A 24,223-nucleotide genomic window follows, 5' to 3' on the forward strand; every position below is an offset into this window, starting at 1 on the left:
GGCTTGTTCCTTTTCTCTGTTTTTTGTTTTTTTCGTGAATCCAATTCTTTTTCCTTGTTTTCAAGATTGGTTTGATAGTTCTTTTTCAGTTCTTTGAGCCTACGCAGCTCTGCTTCACTTTCAAGGTTTGAACCTTGTTCATTCTGAATGGAATCAATCTTAGCGTCAGTTTGCTGAATTTTACTTCTCAGAACTTCCACTTCTCTCTTTTCGTTTTCTCTTTGCGCAGATAATTTTTCTGCCGGTTGAAGTTGTTTTTCAGCTTCTTTCAGTGTTTGGCATTGTTCTCTGATTGTATCTCGGTCTTCTTTTATTATTTCACTTGACTCCGGCCCAAGTTCATTTTTGAATCTTTCCACAAAACTTTTCATTAAGCCTGACTCGTCTTCTTTCAGAATCTTGTACTCGGTATTTTTGGGCCCCTGTGCCACGGCAACAATTTTTCCCTCAAATTTTCCAGTGCCTCTTCTGATTCCGATTTTTTCAAAGTTCGCTATATCGAATTTGTCTTTTATCATATCAAGAGCTTTTTTGAGTTTTTGCCACAAAAAGCTTTCTTTTTGAAGATCACTGATTGAAGGTGTTCTTCGAAGCAAAGGGGTTTCTTCCTGATAAGAAGTGTCAGGAAGGCCGGACTGCTCGTGAGGAAAAGTACTCATTTCCGTTTGTTCGCCCCCGTGGTAGGGGCCGCCAGGTTGGTAGGGAGTGGACGCCGCACCTGGCTGAAAAGGTTGGGTTCTGTTCACCTCTTGTCCATCATCAGAATCATCGTGGTCAAGCCGATTGTCAAGGTCTGGGTCTTCGTAGCCAAATTCGCCACCGCCTTCCGCCATAGCAATATATTTAAGCCGATTATTTTTCAAATTAGAAATAATCGCCGGTGTTTTATACACAATGTCAGTTCCAGAAAACCTTCACGCAACGTACAGAAAAAAACATTACACGGCATGCAGGCCGAGCGCACGGTCAAGCGGATCACCTTTTCCCGCACTGAAGCCAACCCCGGCGATACTCTGTACGTTTACGTGCCCAAGCTGAACGTGAATGAGGTTCTGGTGCCGGGCTCGCTAGCGCTTGGCCTTAACATCGACCTTTCTGGAGGGCACGCCAACAACTTCCTTGTCAAGAACGTCACGCGAGCACTCATTGACAGGCTGCACGTGAAGTTTGGAGGCACTACCCTGCATGACACGGTTGGCTATGGCATCTACAAAATCTTTCAAGACCTTTTCCTTTCGCAGGAAGAAAGCGACAACAGGATCCTCGAAGGGATTCAGAGCGAAGCCATTTGCAAGACCTGTTCAGGCTCGAGAGACAAGAAAACCGCGGGCATCTCCAAATCTGAAAAAACGATTAACGAGGTCTACGGAAGCAAGTACTGGATCAGGCTTGACCATCAGATCCTCACTGATCACGGCGTTTTCTACCCCCAGGCCCTTTACAAACATCTCACGTTCGAAATAACCCTTTCTGTAGCTGAACATGTTGTCCGGGGCTCCAACACAACCAAGCTGAAATACAAGCTGACCAACATCCAGCTCGAGTACGATATGATCCGCAGCAAGACTCTGGCAGACGAGGCAAATAGCATTTACTCCAGCGGAAAAGAGTTCGCCTATGACCACGTGATGCGTTCCCAAGTGGTGACCTTCAAAAAAGACACCGACACGAGGAAGAACATCAAAATCGACGCCCAAAAAAGGTCGCTAAAAGCCCTCCTGCTACTGTTCATAGAGCCGTACGTTGATGGCACCCGAGATTCAGAAAAATACGTCTTCCCGGATCTGACGAAAGTCAGTGTCACGATCAACGGCTCGCCCAACATGCTTTACAACAACGGCATCGAAGGCAAAGACATGTGGGAAGAGGCCCAACGCTTCTTCGTGAAGGAAAAAATAAAACCGAGCACATGGATGTGACAAAGTTTTACACCGGAGATAATTTCGGGCTTCTGATTGATATGCGCTCCATAGCGGACCAAGAAATTCATGGAAGTGGCAAGCACATTGTGAACAGTACGGACGGGGTCCAGCTGGAAATCGAGAGGAAAGCCGAAGGCTCAGGCAACGATAACTGCCACGTATTCGTCATCTCCGACTCCCAGTTCAACATTATGGAAAGACAGCTGGAATCTGTACAGAATTAATATGGACCCAAGCAAGATACCCTTCAACGCTCTCATCGTGGGGCCGACTAATTCAGGCAAATCGAGGTTCGTGGTGGACCAGCTCTACGGCCCGTTCCGCGGAAAGTTCGACTATATCGTGCTCATCTGCCCGACGTTCACGCACAATAAGACATACCACCGGCTTGGCGAAAACGATCCAAGAATGGATGTGATAGTCTGCGAGCAGCCCGTTGTGGAAAGGTGGCTGAAGCTCGCGAGATGGCTTTCCGAGGGCACTAACACGCTCATAATCCTCGACGACTGCGTGGCCTCCAAAGATGTGAAAGGGCACACAGGCAAGCTAGTGAATCTCGCCTTTTCTGCACGACATATGGGCATCAGCGTGTGGGCGCTGACCCAGAAGTTGACCGAAATAACAGCTTCCTTCCGTGAGAATGTGGCGGCGATCGTCCTCTTTTACACCCCCTCGGCCAGGACAACGAAAGCCATCTTCGACGATTATGCCGGCGAGCTTTCACCTGATGACTACAGAAGATTGATTTCAAAGCTGAAAGAGCGAAAGTTCTCTTATCTTATGTTTGCGCTTCGCCACCCGTACGGGGTAAAGTTATTTGAATAAAAAAATGCCAGCTGTATATAGCCTTGCACAATGGCTGCAGAAGACGCCGCATTAGCAGAAGTTATGAACCTTTAAACCGAGCCCGAGCCGTCGAGTGGTCCCGCAGGCAGCCTTGTTCGAACCGCTCCCGGATCCGACATTCCCGCTCTTCGCGAGCAGTTGGCTGTGCTGGTGTCCACAGGCAAAGCCAAAGAGGCCATTGGAGTGCAGCTGACCCACGAGCAGGTGAAGCGTCTGAGCGACAAAGATGTCGAGAAATTCGCCAAACGTTACGAGACGTACGTGGGCTCGAAGACAATGGAAAGCCCGATCGACAGCTTCAGCGACGACTCCGACTGCAACCACGCAGCACGAAAAAACCCCAGGCGTGTGGCCGCCGGAAAAATGGCCGCCGAAAAAAGGCGGCTGGCCCATGAAGAACAGAAGAAAGCGGCCGAGGCTTATTACGCGGAAAACGAAGCAAAAAAAAAGCCGCCACAGCGGCTCCTGAGTCAGCCCCATCTAAAGAAGGTGAAAGCCCAAAGAGCGGCGGCCTTTTTGGCCTAAGCGCCAACCAATGGATTGGTATTGGCGGCATAGGCCTTTCACTGCTTGGGATTTATTACAAACGTTAAGACCTCAAAGCGATGGCCAAGCCTACATTCGACAAAATTAAAACGCCAAAGCCCGCACCTGAGCCCAGCTTCCCACCCGCGAGTGTCGAGCCAGAACCTGCTCGCGCGACATGGCCAAGAGTATTAAAAAAAATGCTTTGAACGTTTGCGTGTAAAGGATACCCACTATGCCAGAACTTAACACTTCATAGAAGATTATCACTTTCGCCACCACTTTTGGTGTCACATATTGTCTGCTCGGCTTTGGCCTAATGGTTTATTGCAAAACATTCAGACTTCTGGATGAAGCCTTTGGCTTTTGTGCCGGAAAAGAAGAAACTGCAAGAAAAAAAGCAATTAAAGGGATTGGAAAGGTATTAATAAGAGAGGGATCATTAGGAGAGGAAGACATAAGAAGAATAAAAGCAGAAAGTGCCGTGGAGAGAAAGACAGATTAATTTTGTTTTAAACTTTCGATCTTTCCTTATATCAAGCATGCCATGTCCGACAACAAGCTTGTCAAGACCGTCATTGACGCGACAACTCTCACGGGATTAGCCGCAGGCATCGGCTGGGCCGTGAAAAAGGTTGTGAAATAGAATTTCACCTCCGATCCCAGCGGCAGCTTTATGAATTACATGAAGTTCACCGCCGTAATGGCGGGCAGCATTGCGCTAAAAGGATACCTTGAGGACCAGAAAATCCTCCCCGCCAGTGTTTGAAAACAGGGCTAAGACCTCGTAATTCTTTTTGAATACAAAAAGCGTCTCAATAGCGCGCCATGGTGAGCATCGCGATCATGATTGGCGGGGCTGTGTTGAACGCCACGGCTTTTATCGGCGGCAATTATGTGGCAAGGGCGCTCGGCGGGGGCAACAAAGCCACGCTTGAAGAAAAAAAGCGCTACAACAAGGCTCGAAGATTATCAAGCCGCTTACGCCAATTACACGCACGACCGCACACAACTTCTCGACTGGATCGTGACCAACGCGCAAACAAAGGAGCAAGCCAAGCAGAACTTCACCAACACGGACTACGCCTTCAAACTCTACAACCAGGCACATCCCGGTGCGCAGGTGGCGCCGCCCAAGCAGCCCAAGTTCTCAGATTTCTATCAGCCGAGCGAGCAGCAGAAAAACGGTGAACTCGCGTTCGTTGGCGCCGGGGCGCTCGCTCTGGGCTACGCAGCCTTCCGGTTCCTATAAACTTTTTTACACCTTACTTATATGGACGCCAAACTCGCAAAGATATACTACAACCCCGGGGGCTACTGGAAAGGAATCGCCGCGATCAAAAAATTGGCCGAGGCCGCCAAGGTGCCTGAAGAAACCGCAAAAAAGTGGCTGATCAGGCAAGCGCTCTGGCAGATATACCTTCCCGTGCCGAAGCGGATTCCTCGCCCAAAATTCGACGTTCCAACACCCAACAAGGTCCATCAGGCAGAGCTTTTTCTGCCACACGACAAGCTCCCTCGCGGCCGCAAAGTTTTCAAATACGCGCTCACCATTGTCGACGTGGCCAGCCGCTACAAAGAGGCCGAACCCCTGACTTCTAAAAGTTCTGATGAGGTCGCCCAGGCCTTTCAGAAGATTTACATGCGCTCGCCTCTCGAATGGCCTGAAATGCTGCGGGTTGACTCGGGGCACGAATTCATGGGCGCCGTCACCAAAGAGATGGACAAGCACAAAACCTTTATCCGGCGCGGGCGCGTTGACATTCACCGCGACCAGGCCATTGTCGAACGTTTCAACCGCACCCTGGCGGAAGACTTGTTCGGGCACCAGTACGCCGTGGAGATGTTTCTCCCTGAGGGCAAGCGGTCCACTGCCTGGGTGAAAAGACTTCCAGAAGTTGTTTCGGCTTTGAACAACGAGGTCAGAAGCCTTATCGGCAAGAAACCCGCTGTCGCCATCAAAGAAAAATCTGTTTACGCAAGGCTGTCGACACCTTACACGAGGCCTGTTGGAAAACGCGAAAAAATCCTCCCCTCTCTTGTCCAGGTTCGTTATCTCTACCAGCCCGGCGAGCTTGAAGGGGGCATGAAAAGGGCCATGGATCCAATCTGGTCTTTGAAAGTTTTTGGCATTGAAAGATCTTTTTCCAAACCGGATCAGCCCGTTCTCTACTATCTGTGCGACGCGCCCAAGCGCGGCTTCGTCCGTGAAGAGCTGCTCGTTGTCCCTCTGAACACACAATTACCCCCAGGGCGACTTTGAAACTTCGGCTTCCACCCCTCTAAGTTCGTCATCTGTTAATGTTGACAATATATCCATGCAGGTGTACCCGTAAGCTTTTGTATGAATACCATCGTCACCTATCCATCGCTTTGAATCAAATGGCGAAAGCGAAATTTTGTTAAGATGCATACCGTAGATCTCGTGTCCCTCACTTCGAAGAATGTTCATTCCATGCCATTGCTGCTTCGCGCCGAAAAGCGTTTCCTTGTACTGTTCATGCATTATTTGTTTCTTGACAACGTTTTTTTCACGCCCTTCGCTTTTTTAATAATTTTTTCGTCCGCCTTCAAGATGGAATACATTTTCGGTCTCAGACCAACATACTCTGCGATGGGGGTTCCTGCACATTCGTCTTTCATCTTGCCCAAGACCTTTTTGTTGGTGTTCAAATGGAGTGGATGGTCTTTCGGGTAGTCACTCGTGTCGTAAAGGCCCGTGTGGTTTTTCATGTCTTCATAGACATCTTCTGTTTCGATTATAATCAGAAGGCTGTCGGTGTCCGTGTACAAGAGCTCGACTTTTGAGCCGTACTTCTTTTTAAGCTCGTAAAAGAAGTCGTACATCAGGATCTTGCTGTTGTCGAGGATCATCATCCCTGTGTAGACCGGCTTGTTGAGAAGCAGCTTGCTTTTTCGCATGTCAATCCCAGCCATGTTGTTTGAGAATAAAACATGCCTTGAGTACAAAGGGCTGGCGATCAATTTCCTTATTTTTTCCGTCTCGTTGCTGCGCACTATTCTTATGTCAATGCGGTTACGCAGGTTTTCCATGGTTTTGCCGAAAACCGAGTTGTTCATGAGCTTGTAAAAGTTCTTTTCGAAGTCACTCTTCGCTTTCTTCCTGAACTCTGTGTTCATCCGGATGTACGGCTCCATCCAGCGTTCTTGTTCGAACTCCAGCACCCTGTGCACAAGCTTCAGTTTCATGCCCTGCTTCAGATAAAACTGCAAGTTCCTGTAATGCACGACGTAGTTCTTTTTGTCATGAAGCGTCAGCAGCAGCTGCTTGCTGTCTGGGGGTTTCAGATCCAAGTCTTTCATCAGCCCCCTTTGGTAGTCCGACATCCACTCCTTTTTTACGGCCTTTTTCTCCGGCGCCAGTGGATAGCTGTTGTGCTCCTCATGCAGTTCTGGCGGGTATTCGAGATCGACCTCGAGAATGCACCCCATCTTTGCGTTTCCTTTTATGCCAAGAATCTCCTCTGTGAGTATGTCGCGTTTCCACTTAAAACCTCTTATCGGGAGAGGCAAACTCATCGTCCATCCGTAAAGATTGTTTGCGTCGAGATACATGATGTATTTTTTTGGCTCGCTGGGATCGTAGCCCGGTACCTGCGGGTTGTTTGCCTTGGCATACCTGTTGCTCACCATGGAGATTCCACCCCACATTCCCCTTTCCACGAAGAGATACATTTCGTAGTCTGTGAAGAGCTCAAGCTCGACCCCAGTCTTTTTCAGGAGCACGTCCCAGGAAAGGCCTGGCAACATGAAATAATGAGCCGGATCCAGCCCGTACTGCTAGAGGCACAGGTTTCGGAAGTTCTCAAAAACATCCGCCAGCAGCGCGACATCCGTTTTCACGTAAAGATCGTGGTAATCGCCCAGCGTTTTGCATTCGAAATACGCCCAGACAGCTTGCGCGTGCGCGTACTCTTCGTCTGTTATGTGCTCGTCGTTCAGCTTGCTGTAAAACTTCTCTTTGTCTGGAAGCCTTGTCTCACTGAATCTTTCCCTTGAGTCCATGTACTCGTAAGGAAAGATCCCTTTTTTGTAAAGCAGGTCGTTTCCTTTCGAAATCGTTGATGTTATTTTCAACGACTCCTTCGGTGTCGCTCTTACAAGTGAATCGAGGCTTTCTTGCAAAAAGTTCAAGCTGTCGATGAAACGGAGATTACCGACCGAGAATGTGATATATTTCTCCATGTTGTTGGCGATGCATTTCACCTCTTTCTCCAGCTGCAACATTGCTTGCATCAAGTGGTGCGCGTCGTAGCCCCTCAGGTTGTGGAATACAACTGGTATTGGGTCCGTCTTGGGGTTAATTCGCAATTTCTTGTTACATTCGCTGTGCGCGGCTCCGCAAAACCTTCCCGTTATGTGGCAATGGTCCTTTACCGTGTCTCTGAAGTTTTTCTTCATGAAAGGTTCTGCACAGAACAAACATGTTTCCTGATTTTCTGCAACCCATTCGTCAATTTTTTCTTTTTCTTTTCTTCCTCTTTTTGGACCAACAAATTTTATTTTTTTGAGCGCCGCATAATAACGACCTTTGTGACTTTGGCCGCAATAGCTCCCTGTGTCGTGGTCCCAGATGGGCATTGAGTCAAAGAATTCGCCTTTTATCAAACTTTTGTTACAAACGTGGCAGTCGTTTGCGTTTTTGAATTTTTTCCAGTCTTCGGCCGTCATTTCAATCGGCTTTGGTGTGGCCAAACTCTCTCTTATTTTCTCCTCTTCCTGCAGAATGTCGATTAAAAACTTTCCCACCGCATTTTCGCCCTGTGAGTGTTCGAACCTACCACTTTTCCATCGCTTCTCACAACAAGGTAAGAGTAACCGCATGCCTCGTGCACTTCGGTCTTCTCTGTGTAGCTTGTTTGCATTCTCTCACGCTCACAGCCCAAAATCTTTCTGATAACTGCCTCAAAATCTGCGTAAATAATGAAAGGCATGTTCATCTGTTTTTTGAATTCTTGAAAAGAAAGGATGTTTTCCCCCTCTTCTGGCATCACGATCCTTGTCGGCACGCCGTTCACACCGTTGCAATACTTTTTGTGATCCACGAGCAGGTCTTCTCTTGAGAAACCAGTCAAGTACAGCATGCAATAGTGCTTTGTTTCTCTGTGCTTGGTCTGATCGAACAGCAAAGCGCTTTCTCTTTTTACGTAACAATAGTGCTGAAGTTCCCCTTTCTCGGTTAACATCAGGTTTATCCGCGGCACATTCGCTTGTTTTTGGCTTATCCGGTGCTCAATCACACAATCGTTTTCCCAGCCAAATACGTTTATTGCGAGTTTTGGGTTTTGTGCCTCGAGCTTTTCTATCTGTTTTACCGGTGTTGGGAAATCGATGCCTGCGTAGTTGATACCGTCATTGACCGGATATTTGCTTGGTCTTTGCGGGTTCTTTCCATCTTTTGGAGGGAATAAAGCGGCTCTGATTGCCCACTTCAAACATTCGTTGTCTCTGTTTTGCACGTTGATTATTGCCTTCTTATTCGCCAGTTTGGCGGGAAGAGGCAGATAGGTCCCTCCGCGAAGTGGCTGATAGCGCGCAACATTCACGTACGCGACCTGTATCCTTTCAACCGCCCATCCTGATCCCATCTCGGACCGGTGCTCTATTTCTCCTTTTGCGTTTTCAATGAATTCGTCGAATTTTTGTCTTATCAGGTCCTCATCATTTTTTTTGAAAACGTGCGGTTCGTCTTCTTTAAAATAATGCTCCATGAATTGTGTTTCACCGTTTCTTTCTATTGAGAACTTTACTTGTAACCCAAAACCTACTTTTACGCTATTTAACCCAAGGGTTTCTTGTTCGAGCAAATCGGTGATCTTTTCTTTGTTCTCTCTTGCGAACCTCAAAATATCTTTATTGTTTGGGTTCCTTTCGGATATATCCATTCTCCACACACGGAGCCATTCTTGGAAATTGTTTTGAGATATTTGAAACCCGTCATATAATGCGTGAACCTCGTATGTCAACGGCTCGGGAAGGTTTATTCTTTCCTCCCTCGGTATTGGGCCGTAGAACATTTGCAGAACATCAGACGAGTATCTTGCGGCTGCCATGTCGGCGCAGTATACACAGAGCATGCACTTCTCCAATAGGAGAAATTTTCTGGCACAGTTTTGTATATACTAGTGAAGGGCACATCCGCGCATATTCATTACTTGCAGCTTCGATGGACCTGAAGTGAGGTTTCTGGCACAGCACTGATCAAGGAGGAAGAGAAACACAGACACATATATAGTGGGGGTTCTGGACACAGTGGGTAGCAAGGGCAACAACCGTCCGAAAAAAGCCCCCAGCTCCTTCTCCGAAGCTTCAGTCTGAGGAGAAGGAGCTGGGGGGCTTTTTTCGGACGGTTGTTGTCCCTTGCTACCCACTGTGCCAGAACCCCCACTATATATGCGTGTTACCATAAAGATAAAGACCCAGGAAACCATTATAGAGAGCAACTAATGCTCTATACATCACGGCAAAAGGAAAGCAGTGATTTGATTAAAGACTGTCAAACTTACCAAGAGAGATTTGAACAGGTTAGGGATGAGATTCTGCAATAGGCGCCAATATGAATACCATTCAGAAATACTTGATAAAGCAGTGGAAGATATGAATAATGCCAAATATGACAACTTTGATAATGTTGCTCCAAATGCAGAGCATCTAAATAAGCAGGATTGTGCAGTCAAGCAGAAACCTAGTGAATTATTTGGTTGCTTTGACCCTGGAAAAAACAAGCACCATAGTCAGTATGATTTGCTTGATGACATTGGCATTTTCCCCAGAAATAATGATGATGAAGAACTCCTTATGAGGCGCATGTCTGGCAATGATTATTATGCACTTGTACGCTCTTTAAATGAAGAACAAAGACAGTTTTTTTATCATGTCCTACATTCAGTGAAAGCTAACGATGATCCTCTTAGATTGTTCTTAAGTGGAGGTGCTGGAGTTGGCAAAAGTACAGTTACCAATGCATTGTATGAAGCACTGATAAGGTATCTGAATTCTATTGCGGGCGAAAATCCAGATGATGTCAAAGTTGTAAAAACAGCCCCCACTGGTAAAGCAGCATTCAACATAAAAGGTAACACATTACACTCTGCTTTTACAATACCTGCCAATAGAGGTTTTGAAGATTGTGCACTGGATAGTGACAGACTAAACACTATTAGAACCCAACTGAAGAAACTTAAAGTTATATTTATTGATGAGATCTCTATGGTTGGAAGTGGTATGTTCAACTTTTTGAACTTAAGATTGCAACAAATAATGGGAACCAACGAGCCATTTGGTGGAATAACTGTTGGAGATCTTTTCCAGTTAAAACCAGTTTTTGATAAGTGGATATTTGAAAATTCTCAATATGGCTACAATGCATTCACAACTAACATTTGGACAGAATACTTCTCCCTCTTCGAATTGACGGAAATAATGAGACAAAAAGATGACAAGCAATTTGCAGAGCTACTTAGTCACTTGAGAGAGGGAAAACATTCTGATGATGATATGGCCATTTTAAAACAATGACTCCTGAATGTAACACCAGAAAGTGATAATTATCCAATCAACATGACACATTTATTTACTACAAATGCATCAGTAGATGCCCACAATAATGCTCTGTATGCGCTATCTAGAACTGACAAAGCTCAGATTAAGGCTGTGGACATTATAAGTGGAGACATTTCAGATGATCTCAAGAAACAAATAAAAAATAAAATCCCAGATGATGCAACAAAGACAATGGGTTTATATTCACTAGTATCAGTAGCAACTGAGGCAAAATATGACCTAACAACTAATATTGATGTCACTGATGGTCTAACAAATGGTGCAGAGTGTATGGTAGAGAACATAGACTACAGAGTTGGTAATTCAACCAGACCAAGTATTATTTGGGTATCATTTCCACATCTTGAAATAGGCAGAAAGTGGTGCAAAGAACATGCACATTTGTACAACACAGGCATAAATAAAAACTGAACACCAACTTTAGAAGTTACAAAACAATTCCAAATTAATAAAAAAAGTAAGGTACAAATTCTTCGACGTCAATTTCCACTTAGACCTGCTGCTGCCAAGACTATTCACCGTTGTCAATGAGATACACTAAATGAAGCAGTTGTTGATTTTCCAACATCAACAAGAGAGCACATGCATTATGTCGGCCTGAGCCGAGTACGAAACAGTTCTTCACTACATGTTCTCAATTTGAATGAGAAAAAAATTAAGGTCACCGAGAAAGTTAAAAATGAAATGAGTAGACTGAGAACGGAGGCAAGCCTCAAGCCTTTAGCAGTCTTGCAGGTAAACTTAGATTCACCCCAAACAAAAACAGTCTTGTTTCAGAATGTTAGATCTCTCCAGTTACATATTCACGATGTTCGAACTGATTACAACATTCAAAAGGCTGATGTTAACATTTTTGTTGAAACAAAACTTTACTTGTCAGATAGGGATGATACATATGAGCTATCTGGATTTACTCTTTACAGAAATGACTTCAATCAGTCTAACATCAGGACTTCCTATGGAACTGCTTTGTATATTAAAAATGATTTGAACTGTACTGAAATTCCATACAGGTTTAACACTAATGACATAGAAGTTACTGTAACAGTTCTTAACGATCCAGTGGCAAATTTTCACATTGTAGGTATCTACCGCTCAAAAATTATTAGAATTTCACACTTGATTGAAGCCCTTACTCATCTTCATAATTCAGTATTGATGGAACCTACAATTCCTACTGTACTACTTGGAGATTTCAATGTTAACCTGATGCAGGACAGTACAGAACAAAAAGCTGTTAAAGCATTTCTAATGACAAATAAAGGATACACGCAGTTGATTAACCAGTATACTACTGACTACCGCACACAGATAGATCACATTTATACAAATGTACCACACCTTGTGTAATCAGCAGGTACACTAGAGTCTTACTACAGTGACCATAAGCCAATCTTTATGTCCTTGACAGCTTTGTAAATAATGTAATGTAAATGATGCACATGCTAAACAGCAGTTTATACCAACAAATGGGCTATACATACTACATATTTTAGAATTCACCATTGATAACAGAACTACAATCAATCACATTTATACACATTTGAATGAATCAAGAGTTCAAACAGGTGTTCTAGAGACATACGTCTGTGACCATAAAGCTGTGTGCATAGCAATAAAAAACAAAAACAAAAACAAAAAACGATGGACTCATTTTCTTAGGCTGTAATGACTGTTAATTATATAAAGTAGCATTTACAATTTAAAATCGTGTTAAAAAAGAATAACTGAAGTCAGTATTTAATTAAATGTGAATTTTTTTGCTAGACTTCTGGTCAGTAACTATCAGTGTCTACATAAATACATGCACATGTAAGAGTCCCTTTTAAACTCCTTGTGACCCTTTGGGTCACAAACCCTCCATTCTGCAACTGTACTTAGGTAAGTAGAAATGGTTGTTTCTTGTTCTGGTCCACTTACAGCTCTACAGAACATACATGTGTGATAATAATGATAATGTTGACATCCACTGTAAACAATTATTATGTATAGATATTAATCATAAAATAGTACCTCTTGTATAAATGATTATTAAAACAATTAATTTTTTCTTATGATTATTAACATATTTTAGAAACTTACTGATTCCCACTTTTATTCCATTTTAGAAAAGAAATTTAAAACAGAAACTATACAAGATACAGCATTGAAAGCATCCACTGGCTGCCATATGATGTTCTACATGTACTTGCTTCAGAATTTTCACCGTGTAGTTTGTAAAGAGCCACAGTTTCATGTGATAGTGTCCATAACATTGGAATTGATTACAACTTATTGGTCTGTGATTACAACGTGATCAATGTCACATTCCTCACAGTCGTTTTCAGCCAATATATTTAAACAACACACAGGAAGTACCATCTAGCAGTAACACTCTCTAGTAGAAGGAAATCTGTGCCGAACATCTCCTGATTTAGTTACAAATGAGACAACTCTTCAATCCACAGTTCATGGGTAACAGTTATGCCTCGCCGCATCAACTTTACTTCCTGAATTCTGGTGCTTGTACTATGTTTGTATTTGTATATTGATGACTTTGTGCTTTTGGAATTACTGGACTTACCTTGTATCAGAAATTGTACAGTCAGCATGGATCACTAACTGTCAGCTGTATCATAAAAAGAGGCAATCAAGATACATTATTACACGGTTGTGGTATCTTTCCAGACTGTCTGGTACAGTTGCAAACCATATTCATATTTTTCACTCTATAAAATTACAGTAACAAACAGTTTGTTAGAATTATACAAATAAACTGCCAATCTTGTCATGAAAGCATCTCAATGTCTTTCATTACTTAATAAATACCAATTGCAAAGTAACCATCTAACCTTGCAATCCAGAAGTTTGTGGAGAACACCATCCTAAAACATGCCATTTGAGAAATGATATTACAGTGGAACCCTGTTAATACGACCACCTTAAGGCCATGGAAAACTGGTCATATTAACACGGTGGTCGTATTAACGTGGTTCTGTAAATAAGACAATTACTGACTGAGTTTTTTTTAGGCCAGAATAAAGTGGTCGTATTATCCAGGTGGTCGTATTAACAGGGTGGTTAAAGGTGGGGTTCCACTGTAAAGCAAGGAGGCCTAAAGAGTGACCCATTTTAATTAATTCACATTCTTTCATGCAGATTTAATTCAATTAGAATATAACTGAAAGCTGTCCTTGGCTTATGATTAGATGACTGCATGAATGAATGTGAATTAAATGTACGTGGCTTGCATTTTGGGCTCCCTGCTGTAACATCACCACCCTTCTTACCCCTTTAAAGCAAATAAAAACATGTCAACATACAATTTACTGCACTTTGCACAGAAGTTTTAGTCTCTCAATTGTATTATATATCTTAAAATCATTCAGTTTTTTCTGTGAATTTGTTTGAATTCGGAACTGAAATTTGAATTTAAATTTGGTACCTTTGAGAAAAACATTCTCAGAGGTCTATCACATGATCTAAACTGAAACAAAAAAAATCAACTTTTTGTAAAGTTAGAAAAAAAATTATGTTAAGTGATTTCAAAGCCGACTCACTTTTGTAAAAATATAACGGCAAGGGAGAAAGGAGTCCATGACACGAGCGGCCTGGACCTCCTGAGAATCACGCTGGATAAGGTTTCGTAAGAAAAATTGTTCTTTTAAAAGAACTGATTTTGGAACACTGCCTTCCCGGGACTCGCTTACGTACACACTTGAAAAAAAAGCTTGAAAATGTATTCCGCCATATTTCGATTTGTTTTTTCGGAGTCATGCTTTCAACGGACCGCATAGGAAACAGCCATTCTAACTAGCCAATAATAAAACGAGAATTTCAGCTACCAGCGTTTGCAATTTTCGATCCGTCTTTTCAGTATAAAAACCAAATTATGCCACTTGTCAGTGTACTCTGAACACGTGGAGTCAATATGTCTGGCAAGGTCAGGAGTGACAAGGACGAGAAGAAAACAGCTTCAAAAGCAACACCCCGCTCAGTCGTCCAAAAGTCCACATTCCAAACCGGAAAATCAGTTCAACAGAATCCAGAGCCCTCTCCAGACGTTGCCATTAATGCTAAACCAGCGGACAGATGCTTTCAAGAAAATCCAAAGTCGTCTTCTCCAAACGTTGCCGTTAATGCCAAACCAGCGAACAGATACGATACTAAGACTGCACCTATCATAGCTTACGTCCACAGCGTAAGCCCTCCCAAAAGAAACAGGCGCAATACCTTCGACTATGCAACAGTCAGCCTACAAACCTCCAATGAAATAAAGCAGGAAGCGCTTTTATACTCATCGCACAAACGATCCCTCTTCGAGGAAAGTGAGAAGTGCCGTACACCAATAAAGCTCCAGAAGTACAGGTATACTGACGATAAAAAGAAAATCATTATCAATGATATGACTCATGTCTCGGTTCCTAAACCGTCTGAGTATGCCTTCCAGTTTACCAACAGCGCAGCGTGCCGGTACGAAAGAATGACAGTATCAGAAGCAATTGCCACCTGCGAAGAATAGGATGAGGTGGAAATGGTAGGAAAGATAATCAACCTTGGATTCCCACATACTGTACGGCGCAAAGGACAAAATGTGTCGACCACTATTGATGTTTGCGAAGCTGTGTTAGCCGATACCACTGGATCTATTCGTCTTGACGTATGGGACACAAATATTCGACAGTTGAGACTGGGTCATATCTACCGCCTCAGTCCTGTAAGGATTCGTCTTTGGTCTGGACAGAAAAAAGATTTCCACTACAATAAACACACGGGTCACAGTTGTGGAAGACGAATCCTTCAGTGAAATTGCCGTTAAAGATTGTGATGACGCTCGTAAGCTAGGCGAAGAAGTTTTTGAGATTGACAACATTCTCTCCGTTGAGAAAGTGGAACACTTCAGCAAATGTGTCAATTGTACCAGAAAACTAGTGCAAGTTACCTCGGAGAACATTGTACAATGTGATCGCTGTGGACACAGCATGCGACTGTCCCAGTGCGAACGGAGCATAATGGCAAAGATTGTCGCTGCTCAAGAAGATGGCCAAACTGTTAGATTAATGATCAGGAAGGACGTGTTGAAGACAATCCTTGATGGTGATATTAATTCACTTGGAGAAGGTGAGATTACTAAAAAACTGCTTATACTTCAAAATTTGAAACTGAAATACAATGTGCAATCACAGATTGTTTCTGAAATTAACCTTCAGCAGAATTTCGAGTAGAACTACGTTAACGAAGCTAAGTTCATAGTTTCACCCCGGGGAGCAAAAGAAACCAGCATTGTCAAGTGTAGATGAACTAATTTAGTCAAGCTAAGTTTATAGTCTCACCTCGGAACCGAAAGAAAATAACATTGTCAATTGTATTCACTATATATCGATAGTTTTGTTGTCAGGATTGAGTTGCGTAGCTGTTCTAGTTCAATGTGCGAGGACAGATTGTTTCTAAAATTAAGTTTTGGCAGATCAGGATTACGAGTAGGACTATTGTAACGAAACTAAGCTTGTAGTTGCCAAGCTTTTCCAGTTCGATGTACAGTGACAGGTTGTTTCTGAAATTCAGTTTTCGCAGAATTTCAAGTAGGAAGACTAATCTACTGAAGCTAAGTTTCAAGGGTTTCTCCTCGAGACCAAAAGAAGCTAAATAACATTGTCAATTATATTTCGATAATTTTTGTTAAGACGGGTTGTTCATTTTCGTTGTAAATGTTTCTTTTCGTAATTCAGGTTACCTTATAATAGTTATTAAATCTTGCAATAGAAGAAGTCTTGTCAAGTAAAACTAGAAACATGTTTATAATTCGCAATAAATGCTTGAGAAAGTTTATTCATGTCATCTCTCTATAAACCGGGGAATCCCCTCCTGGGTTCAACAATGATACCTTCATTACTCCATCCAGTATCGCGTTGTGAATGTCACACTGTCATGTAACGCAATGTTATTTAACAACAAAAGCACTTTGCATCACGTTTATATTTATATGTTCAATTCACTGAACAATTTCCTTTTCTGGACCAAATACTTATAAGAATAATCGAGTGACACAAGGCTCTGACCTAACACAGCTTTTCTTTGATAATTTCAAATCTTAATGCTGGAGAAAGTGGTCTTTTCCAGGTGTGCTGATAGTTTAGTGTGGTGCAGAGAGAGACAACTAAAAAAATAAAAGTATCTTTTACCACTCACCTTTCTGTGCACTGCACCCCACATGATATGAACGCCAAAAACTGACTATGGTACATGTAGGACAGGCTTTCGCTTGTTACGATATAGGTGATACTTCGCACAGACTTGTTAAAATGATAAGCCTTTTTCCCTGACCAAAAAGCTAGACTACAATTAATCCCTCCTTTCTCTCTCTGCGAGATGATTCTACTGATCAGTCACAAATGAGAAACTTCTTACTCAAGTAAGCGCAGCCCTCAAAGAAACGCCGCATTTGAAACAAAGTTAAAAGGTGCCGCTCCCGAATAAGCGCCGCGGCTCCCTCGCGACGCTCATTCGACGGATAACGTACCGTAAATCCTCCAAATAGCGCCCGGGGTGCTTATTTCAAATTTAGAAGAAGACGGGGGCGCCTATTTAGTTTTCCCAAATCGTGGCCTGACATGATCATTTTTTTAATACATCATGCTCGTTAACAACAACAAAAGCTGTTTATCGACATAAAAAGCTGATCCTAAAGTTTAAATCGCACCACCGTTAGCACTTAACGTGTTCACAAACAACCAATGTGCCATTCTAATACTACGTGACCAAAACTATACATCCTTCGTTGTCTCATTACTCGTCTACAAAATTGGGAGAGGGGAGGGGGGCGCTTATTTTAAATTTTGGGCGATAGGAGGGGCGCTTAATCGAGGGGGGTGGGGACGCTAATTCAACGGTTTACGGTATAACTAAAAAACCAGTATTGAAGGGGACAGTGAGATCAAAATTGAATGAAGACGCTAGTGATAAAGGAAATGAAAAGTGTGCGAAAAGACAAATGATGACAATGAACAGACGCTATTGTTAGTTCCTGCAAAATTTTCATACAGATAGAAAAAATACCGTTAAAAGGAATATTTCTTTGTGGCATGCAATTTTTTAAGTAAGCAGCACCCTCGAACAAGCGCCGCATTTGAGGCGCGAAAAATTTAACAAACGCTGCATCGTTTATTCGAGTAAATACGGTAGCTTTTTTTCTGCATTTTAGACGCCAAACTGCACCGAAAAGTAAAAGAGTGGTGAGCGGCCAGCCGGGCAGGGAGGGGTCTCCTACCTGAGATGGTCTGTTGCGTACAACCTCTTCCCCTCTGCCCCCTCACCCCACTATCTCCCTCTGCTCCGTCATTTTTGTTCTAGTGCCAATTTTCGCGCTGTTCGATTAAGCTTTTTGAACGCGAAAAAACTGTTCGTTGGTACGTATTAGGAACTAGAAGGATAGAGTCCTCACATTCTGGCATCAAATACATGTTTATTTTCCAAATAGTAGTCAGTGGACAAAACTTACATTTCTTAGGAACGAACAAATGACAAATCCTTCACACACATTTTAACCAGGAAAAAACTGTATTTTTACAGTCATCACATTCCCAGGTACTCTGCCATTCATAAATTTAATTAGATCATAGCCAATTTGATTAACCCCTAAGAAAAGTACCGCTTGTTACTTGTGGCGACCAACATCTGTCAATATGCCCCCAAATGTATAATGTTAAACACTTGAACATAAACTATACACAAATAAATGTTTAAATCAAGACTCCTTCCTCACTAAAGGCTTATATTTCCTGTCAAATCGTTACATATATTACATGAACACCTTATTTCTATAAAAATGCTCAACTACTGGCTGCTCATTAACATGATGCACTTTTCAAGTAAACCACCTTACAAATGGAACACTTCTTAGTTCAAAAAGAGGCCAAGGACAGAATTTCATAGCATTATTACCGCATACCATGAGGTAGCTCGAAGGAGCCTTTGATTAGTTAAGTTTTGGTACAAACAAAGTTTACTATGAGGATGTGCAGGTGTGAAACAGTAAATTTAAAGAATAATTTTGTTTCAGTCGGGTAAGGTCAACGTCCAGCGCTCTGATCTACTCCGATTGGTTAAGTGAGAGCAAAGTGTACAGAGCAAACTTAGTCATGCAAAGAAAACTTATGTGTGTAACAGAAACCGTAATGACACAACACTGTTCAATTGTCTTTCCTGTCAAAATTCGAAACATGTAAAGAACAGACGGAAAATGTGCAATACTGATTGAGAAGCCCTTACGATTTCCTTCCATGCATACATTTCCTCCCAGGTCATGATTTGTTGTGGTTGAAAAGGTCCTTTTAAGAGCTAAGAAAATTTCCTTTGAAATGTCACGGGTAAACTCCAAATATTAAGGTCTCTTAATTCGCCGACGAGCTGACAGCCTCCTGTAGATTAAATCCAACCATGTACAGGTCTCGTCTTTTAACTCTGCTCCTGTGTTGAGTGATGATTCAAAGAAAATGGAAAAAGGATCTTTCTCTCGAGCACGTTGTTCGTAAAGACCTCTTAATCTTTTTACCTCTTGTTTAACAAAGAAACGCGAAGTTTTCCCCCAGGTCACTGCATTCTATGAAAAAATTGACAGCTGACTCAATAGCTTTTCTGTTTTGTCGCTTACCTCGTCACTGGATTCTTGAAGCTCTTCTGTGTCAACACGAGTCATTTCTTCGAGAACATCTTCAAATGGCACAGAAGCCGCCGTTTTGAAATTTGTTTTCAATTTTTATGCGCGCGTCTGTTGATCCGAGATGCAATCACCCCGGCATTTTTGTTGGCGTGTGTGCCCAGGGTGATTGATTGGATACAGAATTTGTGACATTACATTCTTTGTACCTAATCAGCTGTATTTGATCTTGCAACTTTTATGCTCTCTTACACCGACTTGTTATACCAACTGATCGCTGAAATCGAGTTTACTAGTTCAACTAGGTTATCATATAGGGTACAACCAATCCGAAAATGGTAATTTTTGGGGCAGGTCATATGAAGCAAAAGTGACCACATACCTTTCTTACGAAATGCGCAGAAAAAGTGCAAAGTTGATTTGGACATCAAAGAATGGCATAAGAATTTGCAACAAATTCGTCAAAATATCTCACACAAAGACAAATGTAAGCGTAATAATGACAAAAACTTATTTAAAATACCCTTTGTGGACATTGCTGATAGAGACGGACAAGACGTGGTTGATATGGACAAGTTATATATCCATATAATTGACACATTAAACTGTTTCTTAAAGTTTCTTAGTAAGATCATCAATTTCGGGGATTGTCGCCTTTTAAAACGCTTTTTGTGTAAGATAAATTCGATGTTAAGTCAGCGCGGACACTTTGTGACTCTCTGTCCTAATCTCCTATGTCTCAGGCTAAATGTGAGTGGTGTCACAAATGAAAGAGATCCTGCAATTCCGGGATCTCAGAATTTTCTAGATCGAGAAAGAACATGGAAACGATTTTGTAAGAGAGTTTCGTTTTCCCATTTTTATTTTTATTATTCTTGTTTTCTGTAAGGTTGTATCCTATATCAGGAAGGGAACCTCCTAGCACACACTCTTTAATTTCCCTTTTATCATGCAATTGACACTGATTGTGATTATTTGTTGGTAGGTACTTGCAAAACAATCAGTTGAAAGACTTACCTGAGGATATTTTCCGCTACAATGAGAAGCTGGAATACCTGTGAGTAGATCTCTTCGTGTAACTCTAGATTACCGTAACTAAATTCCCAACTAGCCAATCAGAAGCTGTGTCTCCTGTCTTGATATCCTGAGACATCAAGTCACTGACCTGATATGGCTACAATATCAGGTCATTTGGCCGAATTTGGGTGCGGTAAATACCTAATCGTTCCTTTCTGGTACGCTTTGGCGGCATATCAGGCTGGTTTACTCTCGCCATGGGTATTTCGGCTGGACTCCCTCTCGCAAAAGTACGAACCATGGTTCGGCCAAACTCACCTAGTATGCCGTTTCACGCAATTTAAGAAAGTAAGTAAAAGAATACTTTGGCAGGTAACAAGTCCGCCTCTTGAACGGCCACAGAACAAGCAACGGCTTGGAGTTCTGTATCCACTGCACTCGAAGATAAATTTAAACCTTTTTTTATGAACCACTAGATAGACGCGAGAATCCAAACTTTATTTTCACTAAGGTGGACGTCAGCGACGTTTTCTTCCTTTTAAAGTTTCGGTCTTGATAATAAAAATGCCACTCTTGTCTTCGAAGCAGTCTGCAATCGTTTTTCCAAGGTGTACTATCTATATATTTCTTTAATCTCTCGCATTCAATTGGGCGAAACTAAACTCTTTGGCTCTCTTAATTTTGTAATGTGTATTTTCTGTCAAGGTTGGACATAAATTACGACGTAGAAAACTAGTAGAGCCCTACAATTCGAAGAAAAAAACTTGAATAAATCAAGTGAGGACAAGAGAGAATCTACACTGCCTTCTTCGTTTACAAAACCATTGACATTACAAGCCTTTCCATAAACGTAGTCTAGTTCAGGGTCGCTGACGCCGTTTTGCTTCGAAGTGTCCATTTCGGCTGCTAAAATTAACAGTGCTATTTCGTTAAGTTTTGGTACAAACAAAGTTTACCATGAGGATATGCAGGTGTGAAACAGTAAATTTAAAGAATAATTTTGTTTCAGTCGGGTAAGGTCAACGTCCAGCGCTCTGATCTACTCCGATTGGTTAAGTGAGAGCAAAGTGTACAGAGCAAACTTAGTCATGCAAAGAAAACTTATGTGTGTAACAGAAACCGTAATGACACAATAATGTTCAATCGTCTTTCCTGTCAAAATTCGAAACATGTAAAGAACAGACGGAAAATATGCAATACTGATTGAGAAGCCCTTACAATTTCCTTCCATGCATACATTTCCTCTCAGGTCATGATTTGTTGTGGTTGAAAAGGTCCTTTTAAGAGCTAAGAAAATTTTCTTTGGAATGTCACGGGTAAACTCCAAATACCAAGGTCTCTTAATTCGCCGACGAGCTGACAGCCCCCTGTAGATTAAATCCAACCATGTACAGGTCTCGTCTTTTAACTCTGCTCCTGTGTTGAGTGATGATTCAAAGAAATGGAAAAAGGATCTTTCCCTCGAGCACGTTGTTCGTAAAGACCTCTTAATCTTTTTGCCTCTTGTTTAACAAAAAAATGCGAAGTTTGCCCCCAGGTCACTGCATTCTATGAAACAATTGACAGCTGACTCAATAGCTTCTCTGTTTTGTGGCTTACCTCGTCACTGGATTCTTGTAGCTCTTCTGTGTCAATATGAGTCGTTTTTTCGATTCATCTTCAAATGGCACAGAAGCCGCCGTTTTGAAATTTGTTTTCAATTTTTATACGCGCGTCCGTTGATCCGAGATGTAATCACCACGGCATTTTTGTTGGCGTGTGTGCCCAGGGTGATTGATTGGATACAGAATTTGTGACATTACATCCTTTGTACCTAATCAGCTGCATTTGATCTTGCAACTTTTATGCTCTCTTACACCGACTTGTTATACCAACTGATGGCTAAAACTGAGTTTACTAGTTCAACTAGGTTATCAATTGGGGTACAAGGAATCCGAAAACGTTAATTTTTAATGGCAGGTCATATGAAGCGAAAATGACCACATACATTTCTTACGGAATGCGCAGAAAAAGTGCAAAGTTGATTTGGGCATCATCCACTCTGACTAGTTAAGTGAGAGTAAAGCGTACAGAGCAAACTTAGTGATGGAAAAACACCCATGTGTGCTACAGAAACCGTAATGACGCAAAACTTTTTAATTGTCTGACCTGTCAAAATATGAAGCATGTAAAGAACAGACGGAAAATATGCAATACTGATTGAGAAGCCCTTACGGTTTTCTTGCATGCATACATTTCCCCTCAGGTCATGATTTGTTGTGGTCGAAAACGCCCTTTTAAGAGAGAAGAAAATTTGCTTTAGAATGTCACAGGTAAACTCCAAATACTTGACGTTTCGTATGTTTCAAGTTAATGAATTTTGTTTTCCAAAATGCGTTTTATTGTCATGTTTGTCACCGCAGTTTGTGTGTTATTTCTTATTGAGCTACGATGGCCAAAGAAAAAGAGCATTTACGATAAGGTAGAAACTGGTTATGATTTTTTGGATGGAGGAATACGCACTCACCAAATCCTGAATTGTTCATATTCACACTGGTTTGCTTACGGTTGTCTTTTATTTTATGGTTGGGGCAACTCTATCATAATATCTACAAAAGTCACGTTTTATAATTAAATTTTCGGAGATTTGGCTCCGTGTTCCATACCGGGTGGTTACTTACAATTTCTATTTTCCTTTAAATGAGTAGAGAAAAACTCGTTAATAGTTAAAAAAAAAAAATTCTAAGTGTTGCGAAAATGGCAACGTTCGTTTACGAAACAGACAACTGCTTAGCCTTCGGCAGAGTAAACATTGGTGAATATCAAGGACTACAAAATAACGGATTAAAACATCAAAACACAGACGCAATTGTTTGTTTGCATACACGTATGCAGCCGTAGCTTTTTTCTTTTTTTTTTTTCAATTAACTTTATTTAACACTAACAGACCAAGAAAAAGTAAGGAAAAAAAAAAAAAAAGAAACACTACTTACAATGAGAAATACTTACAATACAATGCGACAGCACAACATTTATCTACTACTTACTTGGTTATAGTTACAGTACTTACATTCCAGCAAACTTTTTCCCCTCCCCCTATTGTATGCATATGATATTATTTAGGCACGATTAACCCCTTTTATAATTTTTACAATAACCTCTTGGATTTCTACCGTGCTTTAAAAAAAAAAAAAAAAAAAACGCTGATAATTTCACATTACTTACGTAGTCGTAGCTTTAATAACATCGATTGTAAATCGAATTTTGTTGAATACTAACCCAAACACTTTCACGCGACACTCAAGAGCAAACTACAAAATTCTTGAAACAAGCGATAGAAAGTAACGTTTCAAGAAACCTAATCAGGATCATTGTGGGAGATTCAGGTCAAGGCCAGTAGACAAACCCAAACATGACTAGTGGTGGGGTTTAGAGCTAAAGTATTATCGATAAACTTTAAGACAAACAATCTGAAGTCACAAGGCTCACTTTGTGGGCAGTCATGCCTTAGAATTACAGGACTAACGAGGGACTACAAAATAATAAACATTTGGCGATCACGAACGAAAACTCTGAATTCTAAACCAAATTATTGAGCATCATAATACAACCCTAAATATAGCGTTATCTCTAATACGTGCCTACCCGTGGGAGGGAGAGTTTGACGGAATTCAATGCTGAATCAGGTGGAAGGTGTTTATGGCAGAGACCTTAT

The 24,223-nt window shown here is 41.9% G+C and overlaps 1 protein-coding gene and 2 pseudogenes across 3 annotated transcripts in view; 2 read left to right on the top strand and 1 right to left on the bottom strand.

The window, feature by feature from the left end:
- LOC149105357 (uncharacterized) overlaps positions 1 to 16,705 on the top strand; it is a 36,489-nt gene extending 19,784 nt beyond the window's left edge. The window contains exons 2-3 of one of the 3 annotated variants that reach the window (XM_089270515.1): positions 10,229 to 10,389; positions 12,986 to 16,705. In XM_089270515.1, coding sequence (XP_089126641.1) covers positions 14,788 to 15,378 — 591 coding nt within the window. In that variant the 5' untranslated portion in view covers positions 10,229 to 10,389; positions 12,986 to 14,787 and the 3' untranslated portion in view covers positions 15,379 to 16,705. The remainder of the gene's footprint in view (positions 1 to 10,228; positions 10,390 to 12,985) is intronic. The other 2 variants (XM_089270516.1, XM_089270514.1) reach the window with 2 other exon arrangements.
- On the top strand, positions 54 to 3,679 carry LOC149105361 (uncharacterized; annotated as a pseudogene).
- Positions 7,253 to 9,694, bottom strand: LOC149105362 (uncharacterized; annotated as a pseudogene).
- Positions 16,706 to 24,223: the final 7,518 nt, after the last annotated feature.

The sequence above is a fragment of the Orbicella faveolata genome, unplaced genomic scaffold, assembly GCF_042242905.1.
Source record: "Orbicella faveolata isolate gen_17 unplaced genomic scaffold, um_ofav_v1 contig_34, whole genome shotgun sequence".
NCBI lineage: Eukaryota > Metazoa > Cnidaria > Anthozoa > Scleractinia > Merulinidae > Orbicella > Orbicella faveolata.